The sequence below is a fragment of the Engraulis encrasicolus genome, chromosome 12, assembly GCF_034702125.1.
Source record: "Engraulis encrasicolus isolate BLACKSEA-1 chromosome 12, IST_EnEncr_1.0, whole genome shotgun sequence".
Classification (NCBI taxonomy): Eukaryota; Metazoa; Chordata; class Actinopteri; order Clupeiformes; family Engraulidae; genus Engraulis; species Engraulis encrasicolus.
Window position 1 is genome coordinate 22,364,776 of NC_085868.1, and position 18,843 is coordinate 22,383,618.

Consider the following 18,843-nt stretch of genomic DNA (forward strand, 5'->3'; position numbering starts at 1 on the left):
TCATGGTCTAATTGGCGTTTCTTTACACCTCTGCTAAATGACCGTAAAATCGCTTTGCTGTGATCCGTCACTCAACACAGAAGACCCGAAACACAAATCATTAACTTGTTTTGTTTTTTTCTTTAACTTTTCTCTTTCAACCACACATTCCATTTCACCTTTCTACTCGTACTTGTACATCTTTTCCTTCCTCCTCTTCCATTCATTGTCATTCATTATTCTCCTCTTTCAACAACATTTTCATCTGGAGACGACATGATAGAGGAAGTGAACACCAACACCCATGACTACCACTCCGCTTGCGACCGCCCCTCATACCAGCTATGGGGGGCGGTCGCACCCCCATACTACCACGCCATCTGCCCCTCCCTCACCTACTCAAAACCAAAACCATCACTAGGTGACGCCCAGACACCCCCATTGAAACCGCGCGCCTCCACGGCTCCCAACAGCCCCATGCAGCTGCGTAGGACATCTCAAGGTCGTTGGGGGGCCTTCCAGGTGATGGAATTTGAATATTGCCCCCAATCTCATGTATACAATTTCAATGTCCATGCATCGTTTTATCCATGATTGAACAAGTACTCTCTTAGTTTGTGAGAGGCAATAAAGGTATATTTGCTAGTAGGCTTCAATAGGGCATACTTTGGAATAACCACTAGTGTTGATTGCTATTGGATAAGATTACGACTGTATGTGACGTCATTCAATGTAACCTCACTTCCTGTAAGGGCTCTGTAAACTCAGATACCAGCCTTGTTAGGTCTCTTCTGCTCTGTACCTGCCGTCATGTAACACCTCTTTAGGGAGGGAGAGAGAGAGAGACAATGGGAGAAGGGGCCTTTGTCTCTTTATCTCCCTCCCTAACTAATAAACCTTGCCTCTGAATTTCAACTGCTGAACTGGATCTGAAGTCTTAAACATTAATAAGTGGTAAAACCCAATTACTATCACAGGTGGGGTCGCCAGCAGCGCTCCAAGGTCGTTCAGCTGGACTCGGGTTCAGGTCGCCACTCCAGCACCACCACCGCCACCCTCCTCCAATGTTCGCGGAGCCGGTGGCGCTGGCCAAGCAGGAGAGTCTGGACGAGCTGCGGTCCACCGTCGCCGAGGCGACCAGCCACATGGAGCGCAACAGCAACGACGTGCGCCTGCTGGGTCACAAGATGGCCGCCGCCACGGAGCGCATGTCGGCCAGTGTGCAGGACAACGCCCAGGCCCTGACCCAGCTCGCCGACGTGGTGCTGAAGCTGCAAGGCCTGATCGCCACCAGTGGCAAAGCATCGCCATCCTCGACGGTAACGGTCGCGTCGACACTGTCCCCCTTGGCAACGCCGTCTCCAATGGCAACCCCGTCGCCAATGGCCACACCATCGCCCACACCGTCGCGTACCAACTCCACCGAAACTCCGCCGCAGCACAACGATGCCGTTTATAATCACGAGGCCTTGACATGCAGTCCCCAGATGCCCAGATACCTTGTTCACGAGGCCTTGACATGCAGTCCCCAGATGCCCAGATACCTTGTCCCCAACAATGCCAGCACCGTCAGTACCCAGCAGCAGCAGCAGCAGACTACCGCTGCCAGTAACGGACCGCTGCAAGGTGCCAACAACGTTGTGCCTGATATTGTCCTGCCCCCTAGCGATGACAGGCATGACTACGCAGTGCCACGCAGCAACCCGCTGAGCAGCTTCCCCTTGCTGCTCCACTCCCCGCGCAGCCGAGGTCGCGGCCGGCTCTCCCAGTGCCGCTCCCCTCCCCCGCGCATGACCCGCTGCCCGTCCTGCTCCTCCTCTTGCTCCTCCTGCTCCTCTTCCTCCTCCTCCGCCTCTGACGCCTTCCTCCAGGTGCGGCCGGCAAGGCAACCTCGAGCGACCTCGGCTACGCGACCGTCGGTTAGCACGACGACGTCGGCAAAGCAGCCGGCGAACGGGCGTTTGGCCAGCCGAACGGGCCGGGCGCAGTCGATGTCACCACGTAGAGCCGCGGCTACAGTTGCCGGCGGTAACGGAAACGGGCAGACGCCGTCTCTGCCCAACGGCACATGGGCGCCAAGGAGAACCGCGACCGAGAGCGACTCCACAGGCTGTCTGTCCGTCGGGAAGAAGAAGAGGAGGAAGAAGAAGAGGAAGTGAGGAGGGATCTGAGGCCTCGCTTTTCTCTTCTTCTGTCAGCGAGCGACACTGTTCACCCAGCTCCTGGGAAAACTCCAACAACAGTGTCACAAAAAGGCAAGGCCTAATTTCTGTTTTTGTTGTCCCATTTCTTCTTGCTGACGTACTTTACTGTACGTACAGCACTTCCTGCTCTTCATCCATCTCCAAGTCTCGCAACTCATGCTGCTCATTCAGTCACTCATCATCATCATCTCCACAATGTCATGTTAATATAAAGCTACTTAAAATGTACCAACAGAATAAGAATCCATTCCATCTCTCTGGGTGTTTCCTATACATATCGAAACACCTTTGTCAACGTTGACTTATTCATCTTGTGATGACACATTCGTGTCAACATGCTGTGGGTGTGAGCTTAGTGACTCTATGACAACGGATGTCACATTGCCATGGTAATCATGTTTCCATGGTAATCGCTTGCTAATCCACTGGTGTGTGTGTCTCATCGTTCACTCTGTGTCCTCATTATTCAGCTGCCATGTCAGGGCCTCATCTTCTATCTTACCCTCTGAACATGGTTGACCTCACCCCAAACATGTATCAACAAAAATGCTTGATTCACCAGCCTCAGAAAAAAAAATCGTCAGACTCATTGCTGATGTGGGTAAGTAATGTCACGGCTTGGTGATTTCAAGTTACATCACCAAAAGGGAAAAATCAACTACTTTCATTCTCCTTCAATTTGATCATTCATTGATTCATACCTTCATTCCTTCCTTCATTCATTCATTCATTCATTCATTCATTCATTCATTCATTCATTCATTCATCCAGTCATTCATCCAGTCATCTATGCAACATGCCTGCTTCAAAACTTCGAGACTTTCATTCACTTCACTAATCTCTAACTTTCCTCTCTGTCTCATGTTACTCTTGCTCTGATTTTTCTCAGTTGCAAAATTTCAGATTAACGTGTCGTTTTGTGTTTAGTCAGCTCCATATGCATGAGTCAGTGATGTTTCAGCAGTAGCACACGCCAGGGCGGCACAACGACAAGCCAATGCCACTATTGCGTTGATTTTTTTATTTATTTATTTTTTATTAGCGGACTATCTAGGAAATATCAGCAGAATATCAACCACCAATTACTAATGAATTCATGGGCATTAAATGCCGTTACTCCACCTGACGTATGAGCCCAAAAACATCTTTCACCCGACATACTAGAAGCGCTGGTGTGGACTTCAGTCTCACCCACCCCTCTATCAATCAATCAATCAATCCCTCCCAGCCAATCAGAAAGATGCATCTGAAGTTTGATTGACAACTTAATCGGTAAAAAAGTAACACAATTTATAAAATCCCCTCCTTTGACAATTTTAGAATTAAAATATAATATTTTGTAGAACTGTCATCCTGACCCTACCGTGGCTCTATTGGTAGGGCACTGGGCTGTTACACTAGCGAAGGAAAGGTTCTGCAAAGGACCAGGGCCGGAATCGAACCCGGGTCTTTTCGCGATCCTTCCCCATCTCTCTCTCCCCACTCATTTCCTGTCATCTCTCACTGTTCTGTCACAAATAAACTAATGCAAGACCAATATAAATTTAAAAAAAAGAAACTGTCCTGTTGGTGTTTCAGGGAGCCACCATAAGGCGAGACGAGGTCACAGGGGAGATCTTCATAGCCAGGGTCATTCATGGAGGACTGGCCGACCGCAGCGGTAAGGAGGGACACTGACACTGACTGTGTGTGTGTGTGTGTGTGTGTGTGTGTGTGTGTGTGTGTGTGTGTGTGTGTGTGTGTGTGTGTGTGTGTGTGTGTGTGTGTGTGTGTGTGTGTGTGTGTGTGTGTGTTTATGTGTCTGTGTCTGTGTCTGTTTGAGTAATATGTCCATGCCTTTTCAAGTGTGTGTGTATGGGGTGAGGGGTGGCTCTCTGTGCGTGTGTGTTTGTGTTTTTGTGTTTTTGTGTGTGTGTGTGTGTGTGTGTGTGTGTGTGTGTGTGTGTGTGTGTGTGTGTGTGTGTGTGTGTGTGTGTGTGTGTGTGTGTGTGTGTGTGTGTGTGTGTGTGTGTGTGTGTGTGTGTGTCGTATGTCTCGTATGTCTCGTATGTGTGTTCATCACTGTGTGTGTGTTGTCGTTGCTCGACAGGTCTGTTGCGGGCCGGAGATCGCCTGGTGGAGGTGAACGGCCATCCAGTGTTTGGCCTGGAGCCTGAGCAGATTATAAACATACTGGTTAGCATCTCTCTCTCTCTCTCTCTCTCTCTCTCTCTCTCTCTCTCTCTCTCTCTCTCTCTCTCTCTCTCTCTCTCTCTCTCTCTCTCTCTCTCTCTCTCTCTCTCTCTCTCTCTCTCTCTCTCTCTCTCTGAGTTAGTATCTCTTTCTCTCTCTCTTTCTCTCTCTCTCTCTCTCTCTCTCTCTCTCTCTCTCTCTCTCTCTCTCTGACACACACATACTACTACTCAAATCTAACCTCATGTAGACATCTATTAGAAGTCCCACACACTTGAACACATTAGCGGGTAATGCTAGCTAGACAATTAATTGATCTCTCTCCAGACAGACAGACAGACAGACAGATCTACTGTAGACTCAGACATTGTCAGACAGCCCATGCACAACAAGTAGACGACGGCGTAGACAACCAGAGTGGCGCAAAGGAAAAGACACAGACACACGCACACAAATAAGGCAACGGAGAGGCCGTGACTTGAGCGAGGCGAGCGACGGAAGTAATTGACTTTGTATTGAGTTGCACGACAAAAGCGATTCGGGCGGCTAGAGGCCATTTGCGCGAAGAGAGCACCAGTTTGTAGTTGAACTATTATGCAAATTAGTGGGAATGTTGGAATGCTTGCATTCTGCTTTTAACGGACATACTCTGGTCGCTTCAATCACCCGTACCGCTTTTGCTGCACAGAAGGGATTCTCTGTCGCTTGAATCTCGTCGCGGGCGGTCTATCCGCCCGGTAAGACAGCACTGTCAGACAGCACCAGCACAACATTGATGACAGGCACTATAGTACAAAGCCATGGCATTGTGACAACCGGGGTCAGGGCCGCTGAGAGCTTTGGCATGGGCCCAGGACAAAGTCTCCTAAAAGGGCCCTCCACCCAATACATACAATATAATGAGTACCCAATGTTGGGCCCCCTCTCTCCCTGCTGGCCCAGCCATGGCTCAAACAGCTGGGCACTGGTATGCTGGCAACCCGGGTTCGATTCCGGCCTGGGTCATTTGCAGATCCTTCCCTGTCTATCGCTCACTGTCCTGTATCACATAAAGCCCCAAAAACATATATATAAAAAAATGATTAATAAAGAAAAACAAATAAACAAACAAAAAGAAATATACAATATATATCTTCACTGTCTGTGTATCTTGCAACAGCACAGAAAAAGTTACCCCTCTTTCTGTGCATCCTCAGGCCCGTTCCCATGGCACCATCATGTTCAAGGTGGTTCCCATCACTGAGCGGCCAACCAACCGCCAGACCATGGTGAGCCCATCTCCTCTCCTCTCCTCTGGACATCATTTATGTACGCATTCATGTGTACTAGGGGTGTGCAAAAAAAACGTCATGATAATGCATCACAGTACTTATTTCTTTGAGCTGGAAGGCCAAAATATGTAAGAATAATCAAATGAATGATTGGAATAGTTCAAAATGTGGAAATGTGTATTATGGAAGTAAAACAACTTTTTCACGACATTCTGATTTTTTGGCCTGGATCTGTACTGCATCGATTCATGACAATGTAGCCTACTGCATAATTATTTTCACAATGTACAACATCCATTCATGACAATCGATAATTTGATAATTATAAAATTGAACTTGCCACTTGTTCACTTTATTTAAGTAAGTATAGAGTAAGTCATATTTTTGTTGTCTACAAAGATGCTTTGGCTATCTTTTATTTCTGTTATCTTTTATTTTGTCATGACGGGTAAATTTATTTTAAAATTTGTGTTTTACTCTTTGTGTGTGTGTGTGTGTGTGTGTGTGTGTGTGTGTGTGTGTGTGTGTGTGTGTGTGTGTGTGTGTGTGTGTGTGTGTGTGTGTGTGTGTGTGTGATTGTGCGTGCATGTGAGCATGCATATTATGTGATCATTTCGGTGTCTGTGTGTGGAGGCCTTTGCATGTGCTTGTGTTTTTGTGTGTCTGTTTCTGTTTCTGTCCTCCGTCTTCCTCTCCGCTGCCTTCTTTGTGTGCGTGTGTCTGTGTCTTTTCCTGTGTGCCACTCTGGTTGTCTACGCCGTCGTCCACTTGTGTTTGTGGTTGTATTTCCCTCTTTGCCTCTCCATGTTTGTCATCGTATTTGCACACCTCTATATGTCCATCTGAGTGTATGTTTGTGAATGTGTCTGTGTGCATGTGTGTGTCCGTATGTGTGTGCGTCTATCTATGTCTGTGTGTTTATTACCCCTCCCAAAACATGTCTGTCTGTGTGTATGTTTATGTGTGTGTTTGTTGCCCCCGTACCCCAACGTTCATGTGCTTGAATGAATATGCGTATGCATGCCTGTCTTTTTGTGTGTGTGTATGTGTGTGTGTGTATGTGTCCGTCCGTATGTGTGTGCATCTATCCGTGTCTGTGTGTTTATTACCCCTCCCAAAACATGTCTGTGTGTATGTACGTGTGTTTGTTGCCCCCATACTCCAATCCTCCCCCCCACCTCACTCCCCACCCCTCACCCCCACCGCTCCTCCCCCAGCTGTATGTGCGGGCCATGGTGAACTACAGCCCGGAGCAGGACCCCTCCATCCCCTGCGCGGACGCCGGCATGGCCTTCTGCAAAGGGGACGTGCTGGAGATCGTGGACCAGACCGACGCCCTCTGGTGGCAGGCCAAGAAACTGCCCAGCACCACGCTCTGCGCCGGCCTCATCCCCTCCACCAGCCTGCTCAAGAGGTCAGAGGTCGCCATAGCGTAGCGAGGTTGCGATAGTGACACAGACTTCACGCCATATACGGGCAAGTTGCCCATAGCGACCCAGGTTCAAATGCGGATTGTGTTTCACGAAAACCATAGTCGCTGACGATGTTAAGCTATTTGTTATGATATGCTACTTTTTTTGGTTGCCACTATTTTATCTTTAAAAAAGGCTAAAAATATATACTTCAAAAAGGAAAGTCAGGGGTCACCATAAGGAGGTTGCCATAGCAACACTTCCTATTCCTGACCACACGTCCTGCATTGGCCTATCTTGGCCTATCACAGCAGGCATCATATGCCTACAGGTCAAGGGTCAGCAATGTATTGCGGGAGATAAAAGGGAGAGAGAGCCAGTTGTTGTTTTTTTCCGTGTAATCCTCTCTTCTGTGTGTGCGTGTGTGAGAGTGGGTAATCTGTTTTCTGCTTGTGTACATGGATGCGTGTACACTTACATATGTGTGTGTGAGTGCACGCATGTGTGGATGCGTCACATGGTATGTACTGGGAAGGTCAAGTTATGTTTGTTTGAATCAGTGCATCATCTGTCGGTTCCTGTGTTTGTGTGTGTGTGTGTGTGTGTGTGTGTGTGTGTGTGTGTGTGTGTGTGTGTGTGTGTGTGTGTGTGTGTGTGTGTGTGTGTGTGTGTGTGTGTGTGTGTGTGTGTGTGTGTGTGTGTGTGTGTGTGTGTGTGTGTGCGTGCATGCGTGCGTGTATGGTCTGTTATCAGGAAGCAGAAAGAGTTCTGGTGGTCACAGCCGTTCCAAGGCCCACCTGGTCTTAACTGTGAGTTAATCTGAAAATTATTTATTTTATATTTTATAAAAGGATTTTTTATTTTCTTTTACAAATGTAAGATTATTTTTGTTCTCTTTTCTTTCTAATTCTGCTGCCCCTTAGTGAGCCCAGTAGATGAAGGTAAGCACTTTAAAAACTATTGCTAATGACTATTAAAACCGCCAAATCATTCACATTGATTTCAATGAATATAAGTAAAACTATCTATCTACACTGGAATTGAACATTGTTTTAATTGAATGTCATTTTACTTAAGTGCCTCTGCTAAATATGGTCTCATTCTTGCCGTCGTTTTTCTCATCGACTTATCATTGTCATCTGTGTCTAGAAGAAGACCTCATGGCCATCGATGAGAGATGCGTTGAGACAGGTGAGCAATCGTAGCTGATTTAGTGCTGGTTTTTGTAAAGCAAAGAAATACAAAGTTGATATTCTTTAATCAGAGAATTAATATCCAACCATCTTCCTACAGATGAGGAAGCCTTTGAATCTGGTAGGTAAGTCCTAATTTTAACACCGAAATGCACTGTGTCGAATGCAACAAGAACTGAAATTCTGATTAAAAAAGAATTATGCAGTTATGCATAAGATAAACATATGATATAAACTTCTATAAACTACAATTTCTGCACCCATGTGGCAACATGCTGTTCTGAATCAGTGTGCCTTTGAAAAGTAATGAAAAAGCATGCTTATAAAGTCAGTGCTTGCTGAAATTGTCTTACGCTTTTCTCCTGTCCTGCCATTGGATAGAAGAGCTCAAGGAAGGTGTGTAACAAGTTTATTTATACATGCTTAATCACTTTTTAAGATCAGAATAGAGACACTACAATAATGTTCATTTAGTTTCATTCATTTTAGTATCAGAACAGATACAGTATGATTGTATTCATATTAAAAATATTTTTTACGTAATGTTAAACTACTGCTATATGTTACAAGCATTTTTGGAAAGATGCCTATGTGTGGTGTATACATTTTGTTCAGCTTGGAGCAGGCTTCACTCTTACATACTTCAACCAGAGATTCTTTAAGTTCTCTCTACTCTCTCTGCTTCAACTGTGAGGGTGCTGGCCCAAATGTTCAACTACGTTTTTCCGAATAACTGTATGAATTTACCATATGCAAGCAAATATTATAACGTCATGGATGCTTTTTGTATTGTAGATGAAAATGAATTCAGCAGCGATTTTGAGGGAGTATATCTTGGTATGGGTCAATCTCCGCTACCCTTTCCTATTGTACTGATTCACCTGGTTGACTTGGCTGACTTCAGGAAGTAAAAACCCTGCCACGAATTTGTTCCACACTGCTCTGAATTAGTCGAGCAGTCATCAAGGCACAAGACAGCTTACCCCAATAGTAATCAGTTCTGTGCACGTACGTAGGTGCACAATGGTACCTTCATTTCTTTCTGTTAGAAGTGAAATGTGGCAGTGTTTTTTACTTTCTAAAGTTTTTGAAAGGGATTGTGACCCCTTGACCTCGTGTTTAATGTTGTGGTGTGTAGTGTGTGAAATGACCTTGAGCTTGTGGTAATGTCATAGTGTGTAAAGTCTTATAGACTTTAATGCAAATGTTTGATCTGTTGAACTGTGTTAGTAGTTCATGGTGATATTAAGTGTGTCAAACAATCTTGTAGTCTTTAATGTTGGTGGTTGATCTGTTGTTTTTCCCATATTCAGTACATGTTCAGTACAGTCTACTGTTAAACAATGTCTGTGTTTGTCGATGGAATTGACAGTGTTTAATGCTTGTGTTTTAGTCTTTTGGTCTGTGGAAGAAACACATTGTACTAACATCTAAAGTCGGTGTTTGAGTAGTGTTATTGTTGATTGCTTTTATTGTGTGCTGGCTCAGAGTTATATTTATAAACCGGGCCTTAATGTCAGTGTTTGGTGTGTGAAGTGGTCTCATTCTAGTTTGTAATTGTGCCGAGTAGTTTGTGTTTGCAGATGTAGGCCTTCACAGAAATCTTATGCTAGTTTTTATTGGTCTGTTCAGGGCTCTCAATTAACAACAGCCAACAAGCCAAATGACTGGTCAAATGTCGGTTTGGCTTCTACAGTAGTAAAGACCAACTTACTAGCCACTTTCACCCATTAGTGAGTGTGTGTTTTTTTTGGCTAGTAAGATTAATGTCGCAGGTAGGGGGCATGCATGTTTACAAGCGGCACCCCCAATTGATTACCCATTACTCGGAGGAGTAAACCAAACACATCAAAACATGCCAGGACACAGAAAATGTCCATGTCTGTGTCAGACGGCCCATTTAAAAACATATTTCCCCCACCCCGTTCACCAATCATTTTTCCCACAATGCCCACGCTCCACCTGAAGCAATTGATGTAATCAGTCGGTCTTAAGTGCATGCTAGTCATTCAAAGTAACCAGGGCAGCCTTGTGTTTACATTTTGAGGTGCATCATTAAAAGGCCCCCCCCTGGGAACAACATTTTCCGTTCTCGGCCCCACATAAGTCACCCCTGTGACATTAACATCTAGGTAACTAACAGCCATTTTGTGATGAATAAAATGTTAATTTAGAGCCCTGGGCCTGTTTATTGTGTGCAGCGGGGTTCAGGCGGAGCTTGCGTCTGTGTAAGCGACGTAAGGGCCAGACCCACAGCTATGGGCAGGTGTGCACCTCCCGATGCCCCAGCAGCTGCCTCCGCGCCCAGGAGAACCCCTACGAAGAGGTGGTGCGCTACCAGCGGCAGAAAGACGGACAGCGGCGCCTTATTGCCCTCATAGGTGAGTGAGTGAAGGCTTGAATGCATAGCCCAACCTGTAGGGTACTTGTCTGCCATGCAGCCGACCTGTGTTCGATTCCCGGCCTGGGTCATTTGCCAATCCCTCCCCGTCTTTCTCCCCATTCTTCCTGTCCACCTCTCATACTGTCCTGTCATCAACAAAGTTGAAAAAGACCATTAAAAAACTACATGCATAGCCTAATTTCAGTTATTTTTCGATTTACACTGTAAAACATTGAAAGACGGTTAAACGTAAAAAGGTAAGTTGTCCTGCTGCCTTTAGTTTACAAGTTACCGGTAACTCAACACTAGGTTTAACTCAAGTTGAGTTAACTTACAAACTTAAGGCAGCGGGGAAACTGATATTATTGTGTGTGTGTGTGTGTGTGTGTGTGTGTGTGTGTGTGTGTGTGTGTGTGTGTGTGTGTGCGTGTGCGTGTGTGTGTGCGTGTGTACTGTATGTGTGATCTTCACAGGTCCTTCTGGTGTTGGTGTGAATGAGCTACGAAGGAAGCTTATTGAAAGCGACCCAAAAACATATCAGGGTGCAGTACCACGTAAGTATTCCTGCCCACTGAACTCTACACCTATCACAGCACAGTGCTACTACAGTGGAGTCTATACTTTTCTCCTTATATGGAGTATGGTCTAGCACCCAGGTCGTTTTTGATTATTCGGATATGCTTGTTTTTAGTGTGGTGATGTTTTGATGTGTGTGTGTTTTTGTGTGGTGGTGTTTTGATACAGTAAGTGTGTTTTTGGGTGTAGTGGTCTTTTGATTTGTGTGTTTTGGGGAATTTGGATATTCTGGATGTGTCATTTTGGCCTATTATCGGTGTGTGTATAGTATCCCACCCTAGAGCCGAGACCTGTCATGGACAGCAATATGGACTATATTCAGTAGAGATGCACCGGTTCCGGATCCGGTTCCGGATCCGGCAGGATAAACGGTTTTTCACAGGATCCGGATCCGGATCCGGCAGGATCTTAAGCAGTGGATCTGGTATCCGGCATGTTACCTAAAAATCACGATCTGGCGCATGTCTAGTCTTTCAGAACCTCAATCACTGCATGGAGTGAAAGCCCTTTGCAAGCGGCCGTTGCAGGCAGTGTGGCAGTAAGCCAATGAGTCTAAAAAATTGTTTGAGCCAACACAATAAAAAGGGCCCACGTGTGCGAGTAGACTATAGTCTCTTTTCCATAGGGTTCCGCGTTCCGGTGCGGGCTTTATAAATATTCATGAGAGTCGGAGGGGGGCTAACGGTACTGGTTTGGCCCGCGTTTCCATCTAGCAGAGTTCGGTACATACAAATCCCAACTCCGGTGAAGTTGGGTCGTTTGGTAAACAGTGAATAAAATCAAAATGCTATAATTTTCAAAACATTCAATCTATTCATTAGATGGAGAATAGTGAAAAGACAACATATTAAGTGTTAAAACCGAGAAAAATATTGTTTTGGGGGACATATGTACTCATTTCTAATTTGATAAATGCAACACGTCTCAAAACAGTTGGGACGGGGACAATAAAAGGCAGCAAATGTCGAGGAAGACTAAAAACAAAACAAAAGACAACACTTAACAGTTAAATACATTAACCGATGAGATGATTTTATATAAAAAAAACAGTGTTAATTCCTATCTTGGACATGATTTCACCAGCTTAAATGGTGGTTGTATTCCTTGTCATGTTTTGCAATGTTTTCCTTTCTGTAGTGCTTACAGTGTGACAGGTCTTGACCAAAAGCCCACCATTTTATCACCTGCTGGTCCTTATGATGGAGCCAAACTGTTAAAACATAGTAGAGAAAGCAATTTGACCGTACAATGTGGCAGTAATCGAAGATCTCCCTTCAAAATATAATGCACGAGTGGCTCTTCATGCTGTTTAAAACCCATTTATACCATTCAGCACTGTATTTAACTCTACAGATGAGTGAGAACATCTTAACCAATGCACTACTGCACCCGCATGCCATCATGGAGGCTGACTTTTGAAGTTAGCAATAACACAAGTTGGATGGTCCATTTTCACTGTAGCACAGGATGTGCAATGCTCTATTATTGTCAAAAAGAATGGACTTCTACAACTTCTGCTGCCTTCTGTAAGCAAAAGACAGTTTCCCATGTCTTCTGGGTCTATTTCAAGTGAGCTTTATCATTTGCACGCATTAAGCATTCTTAATATGGTCAATTTTCAATAGCTCTAATTCCTGGAGTGCTAGAGTGAGACTACAGCCAATATATATTTCATGATGTCATGAACCTAAATTACAAACCTAAATAACAAAAATATGTCTTATATACACTCAATCGTGGTAAATCAAAGGGAATTCAAAAATGTATGTAATAACTATGGTAATTATTCCCTTTGCATCTTTAATTCTGAGTGACTCAGCCTCTCTGTGATGATCTTATGCCTGGACACCTATATTGTCCATCAGTACAATTCATTTTGAAATGTTCTTCTTTGTTGTTTTATCTTATTTGGATGTTTACTAAATTTCACTGATCCCCGTCCCAACTTATTTGAGACGTGTTGCTTTTATCAAATTAGAAATGAGTACGCATGTCCCCAAAAACAATATTTTTTCTCGGTTTTAACACTTAATATGTTATTTTTTCACTATTCTCCATCTAATGAATAGATTGAATGTTTTGAAAATGATAGCATTTTGATTTTATTCACTGTTTACCAAACGTCCCAACTTCACCGGAGTTGGGGTTTGTAGGTACAGTTTAGGTGAGCAGTCACAGTCGCCCTGAGTGGGCACGTAAATAATGTCCAGGCTTTCACGCCATGGTAAATAACACAGGAAAAGGAGTCCTCCTCCTCCAAACGATACCAGTTACTCATTACCCATTAGTCTTGTGATTGTAGGCAATTGGATATTGAGGTTGGACTGTATTTTAGCCGTGGTAACTGTATAGCCTACTATAATTCCCTCCGTTGCATATTGCCAAAGTGCATTTGCAATTCGGAAGCAAATAATTGGATAGCAGACATTCCGTCATCCAAACTACTTTCGGTGAGATGTTTACTATACTTTCACAGCGTGCACACTTCGCGCTCTGTCCTCTTGTCGATGTTTACCATACTTTCACAACGTGCACACTTTTAATGCGCTCTGTCCTCTTTGTCTGCATATTCAGTTGCATATTGGTCGCCCCGTTTCCCTTCTGTTGCAGCGCATCCAATTGAGTTATCAAACTACTTCCAATCCATTGCAGTTTTCATGCTCTGTTGCCATACTTATTAAAAGCATAAAGACAGTCGTGATTTGTAGAGGCTCGCGAATGAGGAAGCAATCCGTAAACCACACGGCCAGAAAAAAATAGCCTACCTAAAGTTTATTAACACAGAACAAAAGCAACCTGTCCTACGGTTTAGTACATGGTGCGTGTTCTGTATTTCTCCCGTAAAAACGGCTTCTCACAAGGAGGAGGCGTGGACCTTCCCACATGGAAATAGCGTGATTTTAAAACAATAATAGGCTAATAATATATTTTAATCGGTCGATAGCCGAATGCTGTCAGCACAAAAAACAATTCCTTGGCAACTCCTTGGCCAAGGACTGGAGTTAGGCTACTTTAAAGAACATGATAATTGCTTGAGCAAATTTTCTATGTCTATTGTAAAAACTGCCCAAAAGCGATGTTGATTTTTAAAGTGGTGGGGATAGGTGTTTGCACATGCCGGTAAATCCTAACGCAGGCAACATGTGGCCTAGTGGAACTAAGCTCAGCACGCCTCGAACCATGTCTTTCGCGATTCTATAATCGCCCCTGTTTGAGCCCTGTTTGAGCTGATGATGGGTGTGTATGGGTGGAGTAAATGCTAAAAGAAAACGAAACCACGCCCCAGCAGTGCGCAGCCCCGTTCTAACAGGGCTAGTAGAAAAGACCCTTATATGTTTCAACCCTTTTGTAGGATCCGGTATCCGGTTCCGGATCCGGCAGGATCTTAAGCAGTGGATCCGGTATCCGGCAGGATCCTAAAAATCAGGATCCGATGCATCTCTAATATTCAGTATACGGAGTGTTTTTTTGCCACCCTATACTGGCATTGCCTGCAGGTTACCAGGGTATTCAAGGTTTTACTCAAAGTAGAGTCCCTGGGCACAACCACTGTCCAGGTGCTGGTGAGGTGCAGTAAAAGTAATCCAAGTAAAGGATGGTAAAGTAGAGAGTGAACCTGATGAAGCAACAGGAAAACGCATTGTTCACCAAATAAACTACCAGCAAAGGATACCAGTGTGCGGCGATTCATCCTTCCTTTACCTGGTATTCAATGTTTGTTTTAATACGCTTACAGTACATGGTGGGGTCTAATACGCAGTGTGTTGATTTGATATCCACAGACACCACCAGGTCCCCAAAGAGCTTCGAGGAGCCCGGACGAGAGTACCACTTTGTCACCAGAGAAGTGTTTGAGAATATGGCACAAAACAACAGGTAGTGTGACGCATTGAAGCACAAGTTGTTTGGGTTGAAATCAGTTCTTATTTTTATTATTATTATTAATAATAATAATAATAGTACCTACGTTTTATATAGCGCCTTTCAAAACACCCAAGGTCGCTTTACATAATATCAGTGTGAATGTGTGTAAGTATGTAGGTGTGTGCTTGTGGACACCTCCAAAAAGAGAGGTTTTAAGGTGCTGTTTAAAGATGGCCAGGCATTTTGAATATGGCTGGGTAGGTTATTCCTGTTGGGTAGTTGTCCCTGTTCAAATCTTCCATCTTTATTCCATCTTCTTTGCCAAAGAAGAAGGCTTATGCATTACCATTCATTTTATTCTATTGTGTTTGTAACATGACTTATTCATTTACAACTGCATTTTTCACTAATGGCAGTTTGTGCAAGTGTGTTCTGTTGGTCTACTGAGCTTTGGCATTTGAGCTTTGACCTGCGTTTCTCAGGTTTGTGGAGTTCGGGGAGTACAGAGATTACCTCTATGGGACCAGCATAGATGCTGTCAAACAAGTGCTGGACACTGGCAAAATCTGTGTCATCGACATTGAACCTCATGTGAGTGTGAAACATCATAACTACAAAGACAAAGTGCAGATTTTTTTTGTCACAATATCATTGCAGTGTAATTATTGCAACCTAAGGCAATATTATTCAAGCTGTGCTGATCCTTGCTGAAACTTGTCATCTTGCAGCAGGGGTGGACAAACTCAGGCCCGGGGGCCACATGCAGCCCGCTGGGTCATTTCATCTGGCCCACAGAGGCTTTACAAGAAAGACAACTTTTAAATCCAAAATGATACTGTCTCCCAATATTTTTTTAAATGGCTACTCGAGACAATGGTGTTGAATTATCTCTCATTATCATGGGCAATATCCTTGTGACATCTGGCCCTCCGTTCAATATTCTAAACCCACTGTGGCCCTTTGGGCAAAATACCGGTAATTGCCCTCTCCTGTCTCACAGTTATCTCAGTCCTTTATCATTGTGTCGTAACAGGGTGAAAAAATATCACTTTGTTGATTCTTCTTGCATATCCCTCATATCACTATCTTTTGGTGACATTTATCAATTTAATGTGATTTTATTTGATCTTTGATTTTTATTTAGTTTTTTGTATGCCACGCATTTAATTTGTATAATGCTATTGAGGGTCTTTTACTTCTATCAGAAACGGTCTATTAAAATCTTTGCTTCTATGTTTTGAGAGGTACACTGAAACACATTAATGCATTGCCTTGCCTTCTGACAACAATTCTCCTCCCCTCTCAGGGCATTCAAGCGGTACGGACCCAAGACCTGAAAGCCTACGTCATCTACATCAAACCCCCTCCGGCAGGGAGCATGAAGGAGAGCAGGAGGAACTCACAGATCATCACCAACTACTTCATCAACCGGCCTTTCAAAGTCAGTCAATATATGAAGAGTTCAGATGCAAAACCCCCTAACTCCATTTCTGAAGACCTGCACTTCTATATTTTTAGAGAACCCTGTTGTTGGTTTAGTTTACATACATGCACTTGATAATACATATAAATAGTTATATTGCATAAATAAAATTAAAAATATGCAATTTTGACAGCTTTGTATTAAATAAAAATGAATTAAGATTATTTTCTGAAAAGGCACTTTGGGTCACTTTGCATCTGAACTCTTCATATTACATTGAATTCAAATTCTTTTTTTTCTTCTTTTTTTTTTTTTAAACCAAAGCAGTCAGTCCAAAAATGATGGGGGAAAAATATCCAGTGTTTATCAAGGCAAAATTTGGCTTGCATTACACTCCAAAATTTGCCAGATCCCTACACCAAGATCGGAACCTCTCAAGAAGGTCTTTACGGCGTTACAGATTCACTCAAACATGTACAGTATATGTATGCACAAGGCACACCTGCACTATTTGCCATATGTATACAAACAATCAGCATTACTTCAAAAACACAACTATTTGTGTTTGCAAGAGAGTATGTGGACTTTGTTCAAATGTATGGCGTAATGGAGCAATGCATGTTCAGCATTCCACCCCGGACCCGACCCGGAGTTCTGGTCAATTATTTTATTATTGTGTTTATATATTATTAATATTTTATTATTAAGTTATTATAAAGCCTCATCTTTGCCATTTGGTTATTCTATATACTGGTTTATGTGTTTAAATTGAAAAAAAAACCAGCTAATAGCAATGAAACACATTAAGTAAGATCAGAACAAGTCCACCGTGTTTCAATTTTCTTCTCTAACCTGTGGTCGTTCATCCCGACTTGCCTCGTCCTCGACGTGGCCCCAGACAGCAACGCGCATCATAAATGTGTTAGCATTAGCTCGGCTCAGCTTTGCCTTAGGGAGCATTGGGTGCTCTATGTAAGAAGTGACCAAATTGTTCCATGTGTTCCATATTTAAACACTGTTCATGACCAGTTAACCGATTCAAAAGTAGTTGCACAAAATGAAACATTGCGATTTTCTATCTAGATAAAGAAATTATATTGTACTGAAAGGCATAGTAACACTTTCAGAGCACTTCGACTTTGGCGCATTGATATCTTCACTCCCAGTTCCCCGTTCCCACCTAATCCTCTCCCTTTAAGAGGACTAGTCTAAAGGTGACCGATCTTATTGGATGAAAGGAGAAACCTCTTCAAGTTCAAATTCAGATATCTCTCAACTCTGCTCTTTCTAAGAGTAGTGACACTCCATTTGAAATGAATGCAATCCATTTAATTCTAAACTGCCTTTTTAACAGCTCTCTTCTCTTGTTATAGCATGGTCAATTTCTGCACAGATGGAACTTTTCCCTCCCTCACTCTCTTTTCTTGTTTTTCTTTCTTCTGTTTTTTAGGAGGAAGAGTTCTGGGAGATGGATGAGGCGGGCAAGAAGATGGAGTCCCACTTCCGCCAGCTCTTTGACCAGGTGATCGTCAACGACGACCTGCAGCAGTCCCTCGCCCAGCTTGTCGCCGCGGTGAAGACGGCGGAGGACGAACCCCAGTGGGTCCCCGCCTCCTGGATACGGCCCGCCGAAAAGTCATGAGGGGAGGAGAAACATGGGACAGGAGGAGATGAGAGAGGAGAGGAGAGGAGTTACGAGGAGGAACCACAGGAGATGAGGCGTCGCGAGGAGGAGAGCCGGGATAGGAGGACATGCCATGTGATTGAGATTGGATAGGAGTCCTGAGACTCCAGGAAGATGAGAGAGGAGTTTGAATAAACGAAAGATGTTAAATGAAAGCACGTACGTAAAAAAGGAAGAGGACGGAACAATGCAACAATGCAAAATGGGGGGTGGGCAAGGAACGAATCCAGAAATTATATAAAATGGGTTTAATACAGTTAAATTGGTGGGCCCAGAGATCAGTAATCAGCTGGGTTTAGCACAGGACAGATTACAGGTTATTATACTGTCAAGCTGACTGGGAGAGTGTTCGCATTGGGTGGGCCTGCTTGATTGACAGGTGAGTGTGTGGGGCACAGAACCCAGCAATGGGGTGGGGATGGACACTACTATGGAGAACCATGAAGAACACAGAATATGAACAGCATTAAAGGGGCACAAGGTAGGATGACGTCTTTTGCGCGGTGCACGTGGAATGCCTGTCTCAAAATCTACACAGTAATGAAAAAATGCTGTTTAAATAAACTCGCTGTGAGACAGTTTTTCATCACGGAATACCAGCTGTGGATACAAATCTGAATACAGTATGTAAAGCTATGTCTCAAATGATAAGTGTTTCCCACGACACTCCTTCGGACTGTGC

The 18,843-nt window shown here is 44.0% G+C and overlaps 1 protein-coding gene across 1 annotated transcript in view; it reads left to right on the forward strand.

Moving 5' to 3' along the window:
* Positions 1–18,203, forward strand: part of mpp4b (MAGUK p55 scaffold protein 4b) — a 24,597-nt gene extending 6,394 nt beyond the window's left edge. The window contains exons 6-21 of the mRNA XM_063212583.1: positions 3,762–3,843; positions 4,273–4,358; positions 5,552–5,623; positions 6,844–7,040; positions 7,792–7,847; positions 7,962–7,979; positions 8,188–8,229; positions 8,332–8,352; positions 8,613–8,627; positions 9,027–9,068; positions 10,433–10,612; positions 11,088–11,168; positions 14,973–15,066; positions 15,537–15,645; positions 16,361–16,495; positions 17,928–18,203. Coding sequence (XP_063068653.1) covers positions 3,762–3,843; positions 4,273–4,358; positions 5,552–5,623; positions 6,844–7,040; positions 7,792–7,847; positions 7,962–7,979; positions 8,188–8,229; positions 8,332–8,352; positions 8,613–8,627; positions 9,027–9,068; positions 10,433–10,612; positions 11,088–11,168; positions 14,973–15,066; positions 15,537–15,645; positions 16,361–16,495; positions 17,928–18,119 — 1,422 coding nt within the window. The 3' untranslated portion in view covers positions 18,120–18,203. The remainder of the gene's footprint in view (positions 1–3,761; positions 3,844–4,272; positions 4,359–5,551; positions 5,624–6,843; positions 7,041–7,791; positions 7,848–7,961; positions 7,980–8,187; positions 8,230–8,331; positions 8,353–8,612; positions 8,628–9,026; positions 9,069–10,432; positions 10,613–11,087; positions 11,169–14,972; positions 15,067–15,536; positions 15,646–16,360; positions 16,496–17,927) is intronic.
* Positions 18,204–18,843: the final 640 nt, after the last annotated feature.